At 43.8% G+C, this 21,114-nt stretch overlaps 1 protein-coding gene across 7 annotated transcripts in view; it reads right to left on the bottom strand.

Annotated features, from left to right (window-relative positions):
* Positions 1 to 17,785: 17,785 nt before the first annotated feature.
* The window catches only part of cdh19 (cadherin 19, type 2), a 28,707-nt gene continuing 25,378 nt past the window's right edge, over positions 17,786 to 21,114 (bottom strand). For 4 of the 7 annotated variants that reach the window (XM_056299132.1, XM_056299131.1, XM_056299134.1 and 1 more), the window contains one exon: positions 17,786 to 18,966. In XM_056299132.1, the coding sequence (XP_056155107.1) occupies positions 18,449 to 18,966 (518 nt within the window). In that variant the 3' untranslated portion in view covers positions 17,786 to 18,448. Of the gene's footprint in view, positions 18,967 to 20,123; positions 20,143 to 20,630; positions 20,683 to 21,114 lie in introns of those variants that run through there. The other 3 variants (XM_056299135.1, XM_056299136.1, XM_056299137.1) reach the window with 3 other exon arrangements.

Genomic DNA, 21,114 nt, shown 5'->3' with positions numbered 1-21,114 from the left:
GCCATTGCAGACTTGCTGTGCAGTGATAAAGTCTGTGTGAACCCCTTCGGTATGTTTTTTCAGATTCAGCATATCGCAGCATCCTGCAGGACACAGATCTGCATTTCCTCTGCACTTTGATGAAGCAGCAGCCGAGCTGTCCGCCTCCATTAAGGACCCTTCTGATTTTACTCCGCGCCCCGACAACCGTACGCGCGCGTGTGCGTGCGTGCGTGCGTGCGCGCGTTCACGTGTGTATAGTGCGTACTTTTTTGTGCGGGTGTGTGTCTGCATGCTTCTGCATTTCAGCCTTCAACTCGAGGATAAGTTTCAGCAACACAACCGCCCTGTTTTAACCTCTTTTGGTTCGGCACAAAATAAATAGACAATTTAAAACCGTCTGCGCTTGATTCCTTCATGCCTTTTCCAAACGAGACTGGGAGAAAACAGCGAGCAGAAATGCTGCAACAGTAATGGAGCACCGTTAAGCTTTTATCGGTACAATAGAGACCCCCCCTTTAACTGCCAAACATGCGTATTGCAGATTTGTGTAATTACAGTCTGAACAATAGAAATCCTGCCAAATTTTAAATCATTTTTTTCTGAAGTGTGGTTACAACAAAGCGAATGTTGAACGAATGAACGGGTTGTAATTGACCCAAACCTGCTGATAAGATTGGCACTGAGAACACAAACCAGCCTGTCCTCCAAAAGTAATAAAAGGGATGTTACTGGGAGGATGTTAATGAGAGGATGTTAATGAGAGGATGTTACTGGGAGGATGTTATTGGGAGGATGTTGCTGGGAGGATGTTACTGGGAGGATGTTACTGAGAGGATGTTGCTGGGAGGATGTTACTGGGAGGATGTTACTGAGAGGATGTTGCTGGGAGGATGTTACTGAGAGGATGTTACTGAGAGGATGTTACTGGGAGGATGTTACTGAGAGGATGTTACTGAGAGGATGTTACTGGGAGGATGTTGCTGGGAGGATGTTGCTGGGAGGGTGTTACTGAGAGGATGTTAGTGGGAGGATGTTACTGGGAGGATGTTACTGAGAGGATGTTACTGAGAGGATGTTACTGGGAGGATGTTACTGAGAGGATGTTACTGAGAGGATGTTAGTGGGAGGATGTTACTGAGAGGATGTTAGTGGGAGGATGTTACTGGGAGGATGTTACTGAGAGGATGTTACTGAGAGGATGTTACTGGGAGGATGTTACTGAGAGGATGTTACTGGGAGGATGTTACTGAGAGGATGTTACTGGGAGGATGTTACTGAGAGGATGTTACTGAGAGGATGTTAGTGGGAGGATATTACTGGGAGGATGTTACTGAGAGGATGTTAGTGGGAGGATGTTACTGGGAGGATGTTACTGAGAGGATGTTACTGAGAGGATGTTACTGGGAGGATGTTACTGAGAGGATGTTAGTGGGAGGATGTTACTGGGAGGATGTTACTGAGAGGATGTTACTGAGAGGATGTTACTGGGAGGATGTTACTGAGAGGATGTTATTGAGAGGATGTTACTGGGAGGATGTTAATGAGAGGATGTTACTGAGAGGATGTTACTGAGAGGATGTTGCTGGGAGGATGTTACTAAGAGGATGAGATTGGGAGGATGTTACTGAGAGGATGTTGCTGGGAGGATGTTACTGAGAGGATGAGATTGGGAGGATGTTACTGGGAGGATGTTACTGGGAGGTGGGGTCCAACAGCAGACTGTCATGTTTGTGTGATATTTACTTAGAATCAGCCCCCCTACTTAACTTGATACAATCCGTTATATCACATCCTTCATTCCAAGAAACCCGAGTTCAGCATCTGCATGATGAGACTGAAGAAAGAAAGAAAAGGACAGGCCAGAAGACACGTGCTACAACAGACGTATTTCTGCACTTTGAAAACATGCCCTGTGTAGATTGTACCTGCTTTCTGAAACAAAGCAGAATTAAACCGAGCCCCCCCTTTTTTCTCCCCACTTGTACTTGGCCAATTACCCCACTCTTCCGAGCAGTCCTGGTTGCCGCTCCACCCCCTCTGCTGATCCGGGGAGGGTTGCAGACTACCACATAACTCCTCCCATACACGTGGAGTCGCCAGCCACTTATTTTCACCTGACAGTGAGGAGTGGGGGACCTAGCGCGTGGGAGGATCACGCTATTCCCCTCAGTCCCCCCTCCCCCCCGAACAGGCGCCCCGACCGACCAGAGGAGGCGCTAGTGCAGCGACCAGTACACGTACCCACATCCGGCTTCCCCACCCACAGACACGGCCAAATGTGTCTGTAGGGACGCCCGACCAAGCCGGAGGTAACGGGGGTTCGAACTGGTGTTGGTAGGCAACGGGATAGACCGCCACACCACCCAGACGCCCAATTAAACGGAGTATTAGCTTGTATGAACGGCCTGTGCACAGAGCTTGGTCTGTGTCATCAGAAGCTCAGATCAGCCTGGGGGTACCAGCCTCTTGTTGAACTATGGAGCAGAGACAAATATTAAACCAAATCAGCCCGCGCATTAAACGACGGAAAGGTAATTTATATTGTTCATTATATATTGAATTCTTGTCAACATCGAAACCGCTTGTGCTAACACAATGCTTACACAGTGACTTACCGCAATGTACACACACTGGACGTTTCCCTTCAGCAGGAAGCGTGGCTGCGATGCGATATGAACGCAGCGTGACGTGAAGCCGCGCGTGAGCATGGTGCACCCTCGCTGTGTGAACACGCCGGGGTGTCCGACCAGGCCACAGAGCATGAGGAGGAGGAGGAGGAGGAGGAGGAGGAGGAGGAGGAAAAAGGTCTCCTCCGCAACGACGACGCGCTTATGAAGGATGGCTAACGACAATGAAATGGCCCCAAAATTGGCCGATGAGTTCAGACGTGCTCGTAATGTGGCTTAAATTGCGTGGCCTTTCATGCAGGGGAACAAACCTCCTCAATGTCAGCGCACTCTCCCACATGTTGAGTGCTTAGTTTGCCATGCAGTACAAGATCTCCGCGCCTGTTTAGTATTCATCCACTTGAGTTTCCTAAAGGTTACCAAACCTAATTAGACATTTATGCAGGATCTTCAAAGGTCCCTCCGTTATTAATGATGTGCTACTTCTGAGGAGTGACTCGGTGGCTTTTTTCTGTCTCGGAGACCACACTCCTCACAATATGTGCATACACAATGGAGACTCACAGGCGCCCTGAATGCAGGGAGAGACTTGTGACTCTTGGCTTCTGTGATCAATTAGGAATGGTGATTAAATTGGGGGCGCAAATGTGTGTGCACATGCAAACACACACGTGCATGCGCGCGCGCGCACGCACGCAAACACACAGATTAGTCTTCTGCAGAAATATCAAAAAGGAGAGTGTGTCACTGGAGCCAGTGCCACTGACATCTGAGTCAATGAAACAGACCAACAAAGATATATATATATATATATATATATATATATATATATATATATATATATACACAACTTCTTCCAAGTAAAATATCTGAGTTGAGATGAAATCTGTGCCAATTTTTAAAGTGCTGCCTTGAGAACTGACTCAGAACCAAAACTACAGCCTCGATCCATCTATAAATCACGCCCGGCGTTGGGAAGTAAGCTGGCATAGCCCGCGTGCAGAACGGATGGATGGCTGTGGCGAGAACTCCACCTTCTCTCTGCCCTTTAACGTGATTGACTAAAGGTGATTGGCAAATTATGGCGCAATTACAGAGCCATGTTTACAACCAATCTAAGCGTTGCCCCAGGTAAGTATAAACGACAAAAACATCCCAAATAAAATTCAATTTCCAATTTATTATTTATATTCGGACTTTAATCAATTATGAATGTCAGCTAATTAGCGGCGTGGCAGAGCCATTCCTCTCCTCGGTGTCAGAGTCTACTTGCTGTACGTCATGCAGTGTGGACACTGACAAAAAGCTCCCCCAGCTTTACAGATTTGAGTGTCTTTTTACTAAGGAGACTTCACTAATCACCTGTGAAAGTGTCTGCAGACAGATGAGTGCGAGTTGTACGTGTGTGTGCATATATGCCCGTTTGCAAGAGCGCGCGCGCGTGCGCGCGTTTCTGCGTGTGTGTGTGTGCGCACGCGTATACAAAATTTATATGTTTGAGCGAACGCGCGTGGGTGTGCACGGGTTTGATAATAATAAAGCAAGTGAAAATGAAGAGGAGCTAAACCGTGCGAGTCATTTCTCATTTCCCTGCTTCATTGCCCGTCAGAAGAAAGCCTTGCATTTTGAATGATGGCTCAGACAACAAAAAGTGAACAACAAACCCCCCGGCTCTCAGGCGAGGAGTAAAGAGGAGAGATGGAGAGGAAACGGGAGAGAAATAAGTAGCGGGATGGAAAGAGAGAGGGGGGGGGGAGAAAGGCACAGACAAATGTAGTTTTAAAAAACCAAAATAAAAAAATCATCCACAAATATGTATATATAGTGTATATAGAAGGTAAAACGTGCTTGCGGTGCTTTGTGTACCACACTCAAACGTGTCTCGAACGCGACAGTGGAAAGACAAATAAAGTGACCTGAGCTGGCACTCCCACAGTTCTGTGAGGACCTTTCAATGGGCTGACTTAATGAGAGAGCATCCATCCTTCAGCGGGCAGAGGGCCTTGACAGCAAGGGTAAGTAATCTCTTCTTTATTAATGGGACTTTTCACTGTAGACCTGAGGCCCAGCCATCCCACACTACAGACCTCAGGAAAAACAAACAAACAAACAAACAAACAAACAAACAAACAAACAAACAAACGACCCACCCAATATGAAATCAGGTGGATGTGGTATGAATAAGTGGAAAACATTTCTTTCCCATTTCAGCGACTGCGTTCAGGAGGAGGAAACATGGGAAGCTAGGCTCTTAAGGGGGGCTCAGGAGTGCTTAGACTGCATCAAAGAGGGGGTGATCCCCGCTCGTACCGCGGGGGAGAATTGTTCTTCTGAGTCAAGCGAGGCGAGGAGTAACTGACAGAACGGTTCTGATGATCGCATCCTGTTAAGTTCCTCGCCTGTATTTTTCTTTCTTTGTATTGTTTCAAAAGATTAAAAAAAGAAAAACCTTTGGTGCTCTTTACTCATCAAGAAAGCGGAGAGAGACGTGGCTTATGTTTGTGCAAAGCATTTTAAAAGTGTTTAAAGCAGCGTTGCCAACTTTGGCAACTTAGCCGAAGTTAGATTTGACGCGCATGCGCTTTCCATTCCTTGCTTTCATTCTTCTCTCTGCCGCGCAATTAACGTTAGACGGCTAACGCAAGCTAGCTAGCTGTTTACAGAGCATTCATTCAACACGGAGGTAAGCACGCGAGAGTAATTTAAGATGCATCTCCATGGAAACACCCACGTAAAAGACCCAGTTTTGGGATACTCAGCTGTCTTCTAGAGTCAAAGTCATTCGCTTGGTTTAACCATTACTATACCATAAAGACTTTGAGACCATTACCAGAAAGACTTTGTGACCATTTCTAGACCAGAAAGACTTTGGGGCCATTACTATACCAGAAAGCCTTTGAGACCATTACCAGAAATACGTTGGGACCATTACTAGACCAGAAAGACTTTGGGACCATTACTATACCAGAAAGACTTTGGGACCATTACTATACCAGAAAGACTTTGAGACCATTACCAGAAATACGTTGGGACCATTACTAGACCAGAAAGACTTTGGGACCATTACTATACCAAAAAGACTTTGGGACCATTACTAGACCAGAAAGACTTTGGGACCATTACTATAGACCCCTTATCACGTGACACAAAAGCTGCGTTGTAAACAAGATGCGTGCGCAGAACGTGTGGCAAAACAGGGCCGAGAAACAATATGAAACTCCCAGATGAAAGCGTATAAAACCTAAAAATTAAACGGAGAAAAGTTAGAAATTTGAGAAAGTAGACATCTCAGAATATGTTGAATGTCTAAGCAAGGAAGACAGAAAGCAGTCGGAACTTCCGCTAAGCACTGAAAGAAAAACTTCCCGATCCGTTCCTGCTTGCTGAAGCTCAGCGGACAAGCGATATCACTAAGCTGCCAAACATCGGCTGGAGGGATGTGACTGGACACCTCATAGACACACCAAAAAGAAGAAAGAATCAATGAAGGCATGCAAGTCTTTAGAAGCATACTATTACTTTGTCGGTGGACATGTCCTAGACTGCTTTTACCATCCGTTATGGAAGGAAAACAAGTGCTGCTTCATCAAATCAAAGGTAAGCCCTCGTAGTTTAATTGTTTGGTTGAATTGTTTGTATTCAACAGGTTGGAGTCACATTGTGACCTCAAACATCATGACGCAAGAAAGCCGATGGAATCGTTGTCAAACTTGAGGACGGTTAGGCAAACTTTGGTTTGGCAGTTGCTCTACTGACGCAGTATCGTGGTGATACACAGTTGAGAGTAGAATCACCAGGGGCTGCTGCTATTTTAAGGCAGACGTTCAGAGTGCTGACGTAGGCACTGCTTAGAGTTTCCGGGGTGGAGCCATGTTTGCAGCAGCCTAGCGGTTAGCTGGTTGCCACGAGAGATTGTGCTGTATCGGTGTCGTTTTGTGTGGCGAGTAAACGCAATTGACTCGACTCGATCTTTCCGTCTCCTCGAGTCTTGTAACGTTTACAAACACAAGACTCGTAGCCCTTTTTTGCCTCACAATCTGCGCACGCACATTTGGCGCATGTAAATAAGGGAACATGATGTCTATACCAGAAAGACTTGTAGTGGGCGTCTGGGTAGCGTAGCGGTCGAGTCCGTTGCCTGTCAACACTGGGATTATCAGATCGAATCCCCCAGTTACCTCCGGCTTGGTCGGGCGTCTCTACAGACACAATTGGCCGTGTCTGCCGGTGGGAAGCCGGGTGTGGGTAAGAGTGGGATAATTGGGGAGAAAAAGGGGGAAAATCACCCCCCCCCAAAAAGAAAGACTTGTACGTTTGCCTGTTCATCTCTGTTGCTGTTGCGGTGTCGCAGGCGTGAGATAGGGTGGAAGCGTGAGACTCACGCCACATGAGTGAGAGTTGGCAACCCTCATTAAAAGTTGTAGAAAAAGTGGCCGAACGGGCACTCGACACTCTGGCGGTTTGTTTCAAGGAGAGTGTTGTGTTTGATTTCAGATCCGCGTTTACGAGCTTTAAATTAATTCTCGGACTTGGCGCCTTTTTTCCTGTTGATAGGTGGCGCGAAAGAGGGGGAAAAAGTTCTGTTTTCTTTTGTCGCCGTCATTTGCAAATAATCGCTGATCTCTAAGCCTATACGATCCCCGATCTCATGAATCCTGTTCCACATTGTTGCATGGTAGAAAATCGCCAACTGTCCTGTAAAATGGGACATTATTCAATTGCTCGGGCTCCCTGTGGTCCTTCCCCCGTGGATATTCATGTTTTTCTAATGTTTTTAACTTTTATTTTCTTTTTCTTTTTTGCAGTTCTTCATTCTTTCACATGCCCATGTTGTACTTTGATATATTAGTAATTAGCCACGTCGTTAAAAGTATGAAAAGTCCGTACGTTTAAGATCAAGATCTTAACCAAAGATGAAGGTCTGGTTTTGTTGAAAGTTAAGATCTCGTTTGTTTTTTCCTAACCTCTGTTCTTGTGTGTGTTGTGGCTATTTCCATCGACACACACAGCACACATGGTGTGCACAGTCTATCTTATTTCCCACCACATCGCTTTTCTTAGCAAACGTTACACGCACACGCACACGCACACATAAAACAGAGGACCTTGGTTTTCTCAATGGTAGTTTAGTCATGATAATAGCTTTGTGGTCACCGTGGTTATTGTTGGTTGCCCTACAAAAAGCGAGACAGGGTCAGAGAGACAGAAAAGCACTTCCAAACTTCAACAAATTGTGTGTGCTGGAAGGAACGGAAAGAGATTTAACTATTGCTTTCGAAGCGATGGCCATTTTCCAAAAAACAAAACAAAACAAAAAACAAAACAAAACAAACAAGTAATAGAGTCAAGTCAAGTCAATTTTATCTGTACAGCCCATTATCACAAATTAGCACCGCGCCAATTTAGCCAATTTAGGACAAACTACACGTGCACATGGGGGAGAATCACATCACTCCATTACATGCACAGATGATAGAGACAGAAGAAGAGAAGGGAGAAGACATTATTCAGAGAGAGCAAAGACCAGTGAGAGAAAAGAGCAGTTTGTAATAGTGAATATTCTGTGCTCTATAAGCTCGTCGGCAGAACAGTGCTTGGTAAATTCATTGAGACAGAAACCGACCCGCCATGCAGTACAGGTCATGAAGCACTCAACTTAAAGGCAACTAATTGCAGGTTAATTTTAGGTTGAGGCAAAAAGATGAGTTGTAAGTTTGGATTTAAAGGACTCAACAGACTGATTGTCTGAAAGCAGCAGGCAGGTTAATCCACAAGAACGGGGCCTGATAGGAAAAGGCCCTGCCACCAGCTGACCTCTTTTTAACTTTGGGTACGCAGGAGCCCTGCATTTGGAGAGCGAAGAGCTTGAGATGGAATGTACAGTTTAAGGAGATCAGACAGGTAAGAGCTCATTTAGGATTTTACAAGTCAACAGAAGCACCTTGAAGTCTTATCTAACACAGATAGGAAGCCAATGAAGGGAGGCAAGAATTGGTGTAATATGATCAAATTTTAGTTAGGATTCTACCACCAGCATTTTGAACCATTTGAAGATTTTCAGTACTAGCATGTGGCAGACCTGAAAACAGAACAGTACAGTAATCAAGTCTGGATGAAACACATGCATGTCTCTCTGCATCAGCCATGGATAGGAAATACTGAATTTTAGCTGTTCTGTAAGTGAAAAAAGGCAGTCTTGGTGATTTCTTTAATATGCTAATCAAAGGAAAGGCTGGGAGCAAATGTAAGACTAAGATTTTTGGCTGCCACACTTTGTGAAATCACAGAGTTGTCATTTGTTATTGTTACTTGATCAAATTGGTGTCCGTGTCTAGCAGGACCAACGACCAGCACTTTTATCCGAATTTAAAAGCAGGAAATTTAGTGTCATCCAATTTTCACAGCAGCCAAGCAGACCTCTAAATTAATCATTTGAGTAGGACCATCTTTCCTTATAGGCACATACAGCTGAGTTTCAGCCGCATAGCGATGGAATTTTATTTCATGACTGCATATAGAGGTGAAATAAAAAGAGAGAAAAGTAGAGGGCCAACAACCGAGCCCTGTGGTGAATGCTTTACCAATGGACAGGACACTGAAAATGTTGCTGACAGGTTAGTAAACTGTTTTCACATCTCGTGTGCACAGTCAACTCGATTTGGGAGGTTAAACTGAAACGTTATCATGTCAATTATAACGGGGGTTTGGGGAATCGTGCCTTCTTTGAGCACTGAGTGGGACGTGTCTCCCCATTCCCCTGGGGAATAATGCTAGTCGGCGCCATGTTTTGTTTATTTTGTATTTCTGCACGGCACTGTCATTTAGGGTAGTTCAAGTTCGTGTTCTAGTTCAACTTTATGGTTTGTAAATACAATGAAATTCTTGTGCTCTAGCTCTCTCTGCTTTGACACAAGGACACCCCCCCTTAAAAACAAGACAACACTACAGACCTACATAGACTATGTACACATGAATTCATACATTATATAAACACAATATAGAAAAGTACAGAATAACACAACAATGTAAGGTGCACATGGGTGCATCAGCTGTTCAGCAACCTGACTGCTTGTGGAAAGAAACTATAATGAGATGGGTGGTGTGGGATTTGATGCCCCGGTAACAATTTTTAGATGGCAGGCATGAGAACAGAACACGAGCGGGGTGGCCGGTGTCCTTATGATGTTTTAGGCTTTCATTTTGCAGCAAGTGGTATAAATATTATGAAGTTGTGGTAGTTGCATGTCAATGATTTCATTGCTGTCTTTACAGTCCTTTGAAGCAGTCTGCAGTCCTGAGCAGTCAGGTTGCCAAATCACACTGTAATACAGCCTGTCAAGACACTCTCCTAATGGCATTTGATGGTGAAAGTCCATCAAACTCTTGCGATGCCTCAGAAAATACAGTCTCTGCTGTGTCTTCTTCAGGGTGCAATTGGTGTTAAGAGACCATGGCAGCATGCCTGTGATATGTAAACCGAGAAATCTAAAGCTGTTCACAATTTCAACAGCTGACCGACCCATTGATGGAAATAGGAATGCGATTTTTTCTGATCTTTCTGAAGCCAAAAATAATTTCTTCACTGACTTTTAGCAAGAGGTTTTTTTTTTCACCATATGGTTAAATCTTCCCATTCCCTCCTATAGGCCATCTCATTACTGCCGCTTATTAGTCCAATCACTGTGGTGTCATTTGTGAATTTAATGATGCTGTTGTTGTCATATTTGGCAACACAGTCGTGCGTAAACAGACTGTACAATAGGGGACTGAGACAGCAGCCCTGAGGCGTGCTGGTCATAAGAACGTATGTAGATGAGTATCTTTCACTTATTTTCACAATCTGGGGCCTGCCTGTCTGGAAATCAAATAGCCAATTACCGATAGAGTTGCCCAGACGAAGACTGCTGAGTTTCAACACCAGTTCGGATGGTACAGTTGTATTCAAAGCAGAGCAGTAATCAATCAACAACATTCTGACATCGGTATTTTTCTTTTCAAGGTGTATTAAGAGAGTATGCAGAGCAAGCGAGATAGCATCATCTACAGATCTGTTGGAACCTACGCCAGATCTACCATATGGGCAACCTGGGCATGTGCCCAGGGGCCCCTAAGCGTAAAAGGGCCCTCTGCAATGGGAGAACAAAAATGCATGAGTTTTTGTTTTTTTGTGTGTCGGGCTCCACAGATATATGACACAAAGCTTGACCCATTCTCATGATAATTATCCAATCAGAATGAAATAAAAGTTGTTTCCAAGAAAATTAAGTCTCATGTTTGATTATTATATTGGTGAAATGGCTGGGCAAGCGGTGACTGGTGAGCATGCGGCAATACACTAGATTAGCTAACGGTCAAGGTGGGTGGGCATAGAGAGCAGCAGGTTTACATTGCACAGATTCAAGATCAGTTTTTCTTAAATCAAGTCAAGGTTAAAAATTGTGGAATTAATTTCTACCTGACCCACTATCAGTTGGGTTGTATCAGTACGGAGCCGTTATTATAGGGACTCGCAATACTTTGTCCCCCGAGTCAAAACATCCGCTATGGAGCTTCTCGTTGAGTTTTATTTTCAGCTTTGTAGGAAAACCATTGTTAAGAGTTTAGCTTGGCTCCCGCTAGTATTACTAGTATTGAGCACTCACCTGAGTTTACTGGTAAGGTTACTGGCCCTTGGTTTTGATGCAGAGACGCAGAGACTTTCCGGTTCTCTCCAGGGGGGTTCCAACCGGTTCTAACCAGCTTTCTCGGTCCGATTGTCTGCAAGTGAACGACAGTTTTCCTTTCCCATTTCGAGGACATTGTGTGTCAATGACAGCTGTAAGTACATTATGTGTGTCTTCGTTTGTGCCCGTTTCATTCACTGCAACTTACTTTGGAAATATGTTTATATAAATCTGTTTTCTGTCGCTGTTGTTTGAGACGCTGTTCGCTATGCCATGCTGGTTAGCTTAGTTGGGCGTTAGCTATGTTCCGTCCGCCGCCGTGCCCCACGCCGACGCATGTGTTGTGTTATGTTTATGTGTGTGCGTGTGGATTATAATCGCTCATGTTTTATTATTGTTCATTAATATAGATGTTGTATTGTATCGCCCTGTAGACAACCCCATTTTTCTTCGAATGAATATCCTCAAACTGAAGCTCCGCCTCCGTGATTCCCTAACCGGAGTGTCACACCGCCATGGTGTTCGCCAGCTCTATTCAGCGCATCTGCAGGGGCCCCAGACCTCTGTTATAAACTTGGACTCAAATAGAAAGACTGCTCCCCCCTGGTTGTTTTACTCACTATGTCCCTAATAAGGCTCCGTATATCAGTGAGCAGTGTGCGGGAAAAATTGACAAGCAGCAGAAAATTGACGGCGTTAACCAAAAGCTCAGCGGGGCTGCCAAAAAGAAAGGAAAGGGAAGTGAAAGAAGCGGCCACGAAAAAGCCCTCTTAATATGTAGTGTTTTTCAGAAAAGCTAGACAAAGTGAAGGAAGTCGAAAGTCGAGCTAGCAAGTAGTAACGATAGCCTGGAAGCGTCTACCATCGGTTGCAGTAATGCATAGCCTCAGCTAGCTAGCAACGAAAACATTAGCCTGGAAGTCTTTAGCTCCAGCAACGACGCGCTGCCAAGTCAAGTCAAGAAAGAACTTCTAAAGGTAAGAACCATTTGATTACATTGTCTGCATTGAGCAGTATTGTCTATTGTGATTGTGTGTCGCTGGTTATTTTGTGGATGAGTTTATTTGAGATTATGTTTGCATAACGTGCATTGCCTCACTGTGATGTGATCCTGTTATATTGTATTGGAGTCAATTTGTCAAGTTCATTATATGTTGGTTTTTGCAGTTCCGTGTGAAGTTGCCTAACTCACTTAGTGAGCCTTATTGTGAAACCTGCACTCAGCTGTGCTGTGTGATTACCTTAGGATGGCATTGTTGTAAGCCTATTCCTAGGCAGTCACATTATTATGTATCAGTAATAACTGGTGTGCTGTTTGCTTGGGTGGTTTTCCATGAACACAATTTGCCATAATCTAGAGTCATACACTGGGATGAGTTAATCCATTGTTGCCATGTCTTGTGATTTGTGAGTGAAATGGCAGTACTTGGTTTATCGAACTGTATATGCATACCTGCTCAGCTGGATTGGTTATTCATCCTTTGACCAATAAGTGTGTGCTTGTGGGCTGGTGGATTTGACATGCCAGCTTGACTGAAAGCTCAAAATAATTAAGGTGGGGTTTAATGGCTGGGACATAGGGTGGGCATGGTGTGTGTGTGTGTGTGTGTGTGTGTGTGGGGGGGGGGGGTTATGAGCTTCAGTGCCTGGGGGCTCCTGGGGGTACTAATCCAGCCTTGGTTGGAACAGTAGGCAGACTGTAATGGGTCAAGGGTAACAGAAATGTTACATTTTATATAACCAATATATATATAACCATCTTTCAACCAATGACTGCCGGGATAGGCTCCAGCATCCCCACGACCCTGAGAGCAGGATAAGTGGTTTGGATAATGGATGGATGGATAACCGATCTTTCTAGACACTTCACAATAACAGAAGTCAAAGCAACAGGTCGGTAATCATCATCAATTTGGGATTCACGTGGTGTTTTATGGCAGTAATAGAGGAAATGTTACCTGCTCGCCTTTCAGTCTGTCAGTAAGAGAGAAGAGAGTGACGTGGGAGCCCTGACTGTCGATCTTGTTGCAATAAAAATAGGCCAACATACGCAAGCCATTCTCCGCAATAAACTGAAGCTTGTATCACATCATTTATTTTGGATGATAAATCAATCCTGGGACTAATAACACAGTCCTGGGAATCAGCGAACTTTCATTAAGAACCAGATCATCGGACAAGTTATAGGGCCCTTGTTTCCGGATGGCGCAAGGCCGGGGGGCATCGCACAAATGTAGTGACGATTTTGTTGGGGAAAAGGTGATTTTTCTCTTGTTTTGGTGCGTTTGCTAATTTCTGGGCTCGCCATGACATCACTTGCCCCGAAATGGGCGTGGGGGCGCAGTCAAAATCAGAGTGAATTAGGCGAAGCTGAACTAGGCATAGACTTATCCAAAATCACACACGCCACGTTGTGTATGTTATGTTGGCCTATTTAGTGAATAATTGCTTACTAATGTCCTAAACCTTTTTAATCACAAAACAAAATAGCTGCACGTGTATCACTGTCTTCCAGCATTAAAGTCAATGTGCGTCATTACGCACGGAAAACAACATGGTGATGGGGATTTCAATATATATTAACTTCATTCAGTCTGAAAGAACGAACTGATTGCCTAGGCTAATTGATCCGTGATTGCAACTATTTAAGGCCTCCTGCTGTGTTCATAGAATGTTCAGGAAAAAGAGAGAAAGACGCTGGTGAGAACGAAGACACGTTAAACGGTAGCCTGTTAAATAATCATGTTTGTGTGTTGTCTCATATCACATTGGAATTGGTGTTAATGTCAGTTGTATGCGCACTTGTCGACTCCACCTCCCGAAGGTGAGGTCTGCACCTCCCGAACAAGGACATACTTGGAGTTTCTCCTCCTGAGAGGAACTTTTCTGCCTTGGCTGGTCTGGACTTCCGCCGTTCATAACAGAGAGCTCGCTGCTTTTAAAGGGAATGAGAGGAGCTGATTTGATTGGCTGTAATTGAAGACAGCCCCCACCACTCCTACTGATGATTTATTCCTTCTAATCCAACCCTTTTACAACTGTACCTCCGTTGCGCCTGATTCCCGCTTGCGCCGGATGTCCTGAAATTAGCAAAAATGTGTTGGCCACACCTTAGCTCGATTTGCGCCGTGAACTAGCGCCAGCCCCCTTCGACTGTGCTATGACCCGGAAACTAGAGCCCGTCGTCTCCTCTACTTAGCCCCTCATCAACTGTTTGTATGTTTGCCAAGATAGACACCACTGTGCTTATGGAAAAATCCAATCACAAATTATACATGGAAAGGTCTGCCAAATTCATTAACCTTTGATACACATTAATACAGATTTCCACTTCATTATTGTGCACCAACTTATTGTATGAATAGCATTGTCACTATATGTAGTTGTTAATTATATTTCAAAGTGTGACAGTGCTCCTCTGGAATTAATGGCTGCCCATGACTGTGATAGAAGTACAAGTGGATCAGATGAAATACTTAAAGGAAAGAAAATGTATTCTGTGAATCCTAAAATATTAACGTCTGCATAATCTTTTACAACATTTTCCGTCAGATTTGACTCCCAACATTCATGCTGGGGTGATCAGAGCAGTTGTAAAGTACAAGGCTTGTTACATAAAATTCCCTTCTCCTGGTGCCAGTTTAGTTCAATATTGTAGTAAAAAGACTAGTTACGCATTGGGCGTTGATGCATACTTTAATTCTGCGTCTTAATAAGTCTCAGACCTTTTCTGTTCCCCCATCAGTCACATTCAGTTTCACAGTCTGCTGGGATCTCCAGTTCCACTGGGCTGAGGTGCAACTGTAATTGAAAGTCTATCACAGGAATCATTTGTCAATGAGACAAATTACTGAGCGATAAAGGATGGTCATATTTTTTAAGATATGGCCCCACATTCTGGCCATGTTCACTATGACTGTAGACCATTGGAAGGGCTTTTTTTTCTAGAACACTACAACTATATTAAACCACACACACGCACGCACACCCACACACAGATGACTGCATCTAAGGCATGTCCGCTTTGTAAGTTAAAGGCTCAAGGTTGTTTTACTGGATCAGTCACTTTGTCAGAGCGGGTTTTTCTTTTTGCTTCAAGGGACTGCACACTTTGGATGGAGCAAATCTCTTATTCCTGTCAAATACATCCTCGAACATGTTGTTTGGATAACACAACATCTTACGTCACAGTAGCTATTTGTGCACACACTGTACGCATCAGGTAATAACGCCAAGAAATGTCTTGATGCATGCTCAATAATCCAGGTAAGTAAATCAAAGAAGGTTGAATCAGTTCTGGATACAACGTTTATTGACAGATACATTTCATCACTCATCTAAGTGATCTCTTCAGTCTAAACTGACTGCAGGTATCCCCACCCTTATAAACAACACAGTTGCATAGCGACCGAAACCAACGACTAGTTTCATATGCAAATATGGGTGTGACCATTAACTACAGTTTCAATGGCCATGTGTGCTATTCACAGATGCATCTGTCGCCATTTTACAATGCTGTGATTACAAACATTCCCAAATCCTCTGTGAATAGTACATATGGCCATTGTAACTCAAGTTAATGGCCACACCCATATTTTCATATGAAACTGGTCGTTGGTTTCAGTCGTTATGCAACTGTATTGTTTATAAGGGTGGGGATACCTGCAGTCAGTTTAGACTGAAGAGGTCATTTAGATGAGTGATGAAACGTTATCTGTCATAAACGTTGTATCAAGATGAACTGATTCAACTTTCTTTGAACGCCAAGAACTGAAATACGTCCAAATCAAACGATTTCTTTTTGATTCAGACTTTCATTGTGGATATAGAGCTCTTTGTCTACTTGCTTATCAGTTTATCTGTCTGTGTGTCTGTTTTCATTATTTATGTTTTTGTTTTTGTTTCCCCATCAGCTGGCTGAGTGAGTGTCGAGCTCTTTGGCAGAGGTTTTGATAAAATAAAATCCATAGCTTGTGTAGGCGATCAGAGGACAGAGACAGTTGACGGAGTGAAATCTGTCACATTGCTGTAATGGACATAATTACACAAAGAAAAAGGGGGCTGTTAGGTGAAATTAGCCGTGATACTCACTATGGGTAATGACAAAAATTTGGAAGGTTAAATGACACCAAGGGCTAAATGACTTCAAACACTAAGGTGCAATTGAAAAAAAAAATTACAACAAAGCCATCGTGAGCAAATCCAATATCCCAGACGTTAGACTGCAGAGATTGGTTTGAAAGGATCTCAGAAAGACATTTTCAGTGAACACCTGCTCCAGGAGAAGTCATTGTGAGACTATGATTCAGTTTAAAAAGAACGGGTCTGAGACATTGTTTCCAGCAGCGCTTCATGTGGAGACTACTGAAACTCACATTGGACAGCAGTAATGCCTCGAAACTGGCTGGCGAAGTAGCACACGGTTTTGCACAGGAAATCACAGCAACGGACAGAAAAAACTGTAAAGACATTGCCAATTGATTCCTTCCTGTATATAACCCTCCTCGTTTTGTGTATCCAAATCACTTCCCACGCGGGTTAGCATGTGAAAGTTAGTTACAGTACAGCCTCGGTATTCTCTCTGGCCCAAACGTTGACCTTCTCAGACAGCAAACAGCCCAATTAGTTGAGGAGAAAGGGAGTGGTTGGACCTTTTCAACATGTAATTACCTTCAGCCACCCCTGGAGAAGCCACCCACCCACACAGTCAACTCCAAGAATGGATTTCCCGCCTCTCACCAAAGTGGACCACAACCAAAGGAGGGGAGCCTGTTTTTATGTGCCATGCCACCTTTTCTCACTGAACTCAAACAGGTGCTGCTGTTCAACTACTCTTTTTCATGATAAATGCCCTAAATCCATTTATTGTTTATTTATTTATCTTTTTTTTTGGGGCCTCCACACATCTTACTGACAAAACCACTGTGACTGGATGGATCTCTGGTGACTCATGGGTGGCACGGTGGTGCAGTGGTTAGCGCTGTCGCCTTACAGCAAGAAGGTCCTGGGTTCAAACCCCAGGGTTGTCCAACCTTGGGTGTCATTGCAGGTTCTCTTTTGTGTGGAGTTTGCATATTCTCCCCGTGTCTGCGGTGGGTTTTCTGTTGGTGCTCCAGTTTCCTCCCACCATCAAAAAGACATGGATGTTAGGGTTAATACTCCTGTCTCTGCCCCTGAGCAAGGCAATGGGAAGAAGAACTGGAATTGGTCCCTGGGCGCTGCAGCTGCCCACTGCTCCTAGCTGCACAGCTAGGATGGGTTAAATGCAGAGCATAATTTCCCCCATTGGGATTAATAAAGTATATCAAAATCAAAAAAAAAAAAAATCAAAGTCACGACGAAGCAGGGAACCAGAAACAGCTATGTGATGTGCTCAGCTATAGCATATGTTTACACTGCTAAAACAGAAGTCCATCTTAATAAGACGGCTATCCCGCTACTGAATCCTAAATCCTTGATGTAATCAGTTTCTTATGTGGAAAAAAAAATCAAGACTTCCTTTTTTGAGTCGCTTTCTTTTCAGTACTTGGAGTGATCGTCCCTCTTACGAGGTTTTTACTTTCGTTTTGTGGAAGCGTTTTGTTTGACAAGGAAAACTGCATAAGAAACAAGCTGCTGTGATAAATACATATATTAATTTGTTTTATCAAAGCAAGGTTTTGATACTAAATACTGTATGGAACCAAATAACTAATACATCTTCACTACATATCTCGTCTGTCATTACAGCATTAATAAGATAACCGTATCTCTGTAGTAATTTGAATAATAATTTGCCATAGACATCAACTTTATACAAGTTCATTGACTGTACAATTTGAGTATACGTATTGACCATCATGAACCAATGTTCAAAGTAATAAGACAAACAACTGAGCAATATTTATATTCATGTGCAGAAGGTCACAGTCCAAAGGACAGATATAATTAACAGTTGAATAGTAGGTGTTTTAATTAAAAAGGCTGTTGTTTAAGTGCAGTGCTGTAAAGCTGTAATTACACTGATGAAGCATATGTCACATTTTTGTGAGTATGTATCCCTAAGTTTTACCATTTTGCAAATGCACATTTTTGATTGGTGCTTCCATCAGTACAGGTGCGTGTTAAGAGAAGTGTAATGTAATGTCAAACAAGCAAAAAAACAAAACAAAAACCCCATTCTCAAGAGAGGGTCTTTCAGAAAGTGGTTTCCTCCTCCCCTGTCCCCTGCCATGGAGTAAGTTGCACCAAAGAGGGTCTGGGTCTGGATGCAGGTTGCTCATCCCCAGGCTCAAAAGTACAGGACTCCAGCGAGCTCAAGGATCCTGCAGCCGACCCCGTCCCCTCATACGCATAGGTTCTAAGGCAGTCAAATGGAGGAACGTACGGATCCTGGTCAGCTTCTGTCAGCCTGTCCATTATAAACTGTCTGAAGACCTCGTCCTCGGGGCCAATAAGATGGGACTGTCGGAGGGACATTCGTATGCTGGCTGCGACATCTTCTCTACGGAGTCTCCTCTCCTTCCTCCTGGGGTGGGGGCGCAGGGGGACGGGCTGGGAGACGCCCAGATCCGCTCCTCTGCACCCCGGTTCTCCATAGCGCAGAACCTTCTGTGAAACCTTCCCTGGCAGCTGGAGCTCTTTCTTCTCTGCTTCCAGGCCCTCCTGCTGCTTCCGCCTGTGTCTCCTCACCACCAGCATTAGAATGGACAGCACTAGATACACAGCAAGATAAAATATTATTACTAATAAGCACCAGAACTCAGCAAGATTTCAGCATCTCCAGCAGTGCATCTAATCAAGTATGCTCTTGGTGTGTGTGCAGGCCCACCATAAATGAATCCCGCCAGTTTCCATTTATTCTGTTATTATCCCCCGCTAGGCAGATAGCCTAGAGAGAATTTATATGTTTGGCGTGTGTGCGTGTGCATATGGGAGTTTGTGCGTCTGTCCGCAGCTAATCTCGCAAACTACTGGACCTATCAGCCTGAGATTTTTGTGTACAGTTATGACTGTATGATGAAGAACCTCTCATGGTTGAGGTGATTCAAAACCCTTGAAAAATGTTTGTTAGTGCTGCTGCCGCTCCCTCTCTTCATTCACTCGCTAGCTCACTTAACCAACGCAGCTCTCTGTTGCTGCCTGATCCAAGTCAACCATGCGCATGCGTGACTCACATCAACAGTTGACCCAGATCAGGCAGCAACATGATCAAAAGTCATTAAAATAATTTTGATAATCCAAAAATGCGAAAGTTATAAAGGAGCAACAGGGAGTGTTGCATATTCTTGTCGCTGCCCGATCTGAGTCAACCGTAGATGTGAATCATGCATGCGTGTGTGTAAATGGTTTACCGAACTTTATTATATTATGAAAATAAAGACAGGACAAAATGGTCACATAGCAAACCTTTTCTTTTTGGAAAGTGCAAGTTCATATTAGATTTGGTCACATTAGTGCGAGGGTCCACCTGGGAGGCTGAGCATCCACAGACAGACGGGCAAAACGTTTTTATTATTAGTTAGATTTTTTTAGCTTGAGCACTGCATATTAAAGACTTTTTTCACATTTTCCATTCTATCGACTTGGGCGCTGCGCAAAAGTCTTATAGTGGCAAGGAAAAACACTGGTCTTTCTGTCCATGCGTGGGTGTATATCTGTCTGCTGCTAATCTCGCACACTACTGGGCGTGTCACCCTAATAATGTTTGTGCAAAGTTATGACTGTATAACCAAGGACATCTCATGGTTGCAGTGATTCAAAACCTTTGAAACACATGTTTTACACCGCAATTGAGCGCTAACTCCTCAGCTGGTTTTTCGCCCAAGTCAGAGCACTGGAGAAGGGGAGACAAGCCTGGTGTGGATCTGGACTCCACTGGGTGCACTCTTCTAGTTTAGAGTTGAAACAAAAATAAACATGAGGTCATGTCAGTTTACAAATGATCGTTTCAATATCAACTCAGGTGAATGGAGGAATTATTTTCCTGACTTGTCAGCGTGGGGAATGTTAAGGGGTGATGTAACAGGGTGTTTATGTTCTTGCGTTGTTTTCACTGGATATTGTTCTCATCTGAAGGAATGTTAGTTTAGTAGGCATTGTCATTAATCTTTCATGGGATGGGCACAGGGACTACACAAAGCAGCAGAGGTCATAATAAAGCTCTTCACTATGCAAACCCATCAATGTCCCAGGATGGCATTCCTACTGATGTATTGCAACCAACATGGTCATTAACAGCCATCATTGTTCTGCAAGCATTCAGCATTTTAAAAAGTGTGTTAGAGGCACACCGGTAAGATTTAAGTGGGGAATTCAAATGAATGGAAGATTTGTTATTGAGGAATTCTCCTGCTCATTACAAATTTTCAATACTTGCCAAGGTGACGTGAAGCGGAGCTGCTTTAGCCCACACTAACACAATAGATCTGCTGAAAAAGAATAACTTTTTAACAACAAAACACCATAGAAATGATTACTTCTTTTTCATAAGCATCATCACACTCCTCACAATAACACTAACAGAAGTTTGATACTCTGGTTGGTTTGGTGTATCTAGCTTACCTGTAGTTCCTGTCACATCTTATATCTTATTTCATGTCGCCCAATATGTTGGTAAACCATCGGATTAGAACACTAGTTATTGTGCATAAATGTGCAATTAGAAGAGAAAATGACAGATACGCCATTGTTTGTCACCTAGTTCACACCGGAAGTTTGTGACATCCAACCGTTGAATGAACCACGGAGGGTAAGCGGCACATTACAACTACTGCGATATTCCACCCTATCCATCAGGCTGTGATGAAGAATTGAATTGAATTTTCCATGAACCTTTCTTGTTCAGTGGCTTGTCTTCCTGT

This window comes from Lampris incognitus, chromosome 19 (assembly GCF_029633865.1).
Source record: "Lampris incognitus isolate fLamInc1 chromosome 19, fLamInc1.hap2, whole genome shotgun sequence".
Lineage (NCBI taxonomy): Eukaryota > Metazoa > Chordata > Actinopteri > Lampriformes > Lampridae > Lampris > Lampris incognitus.
The sequence above is the reverse complement of the archived record's forward strand: the minus strand, read 5'-3'. Positions and strand labels throughout refer to the sequence as shown.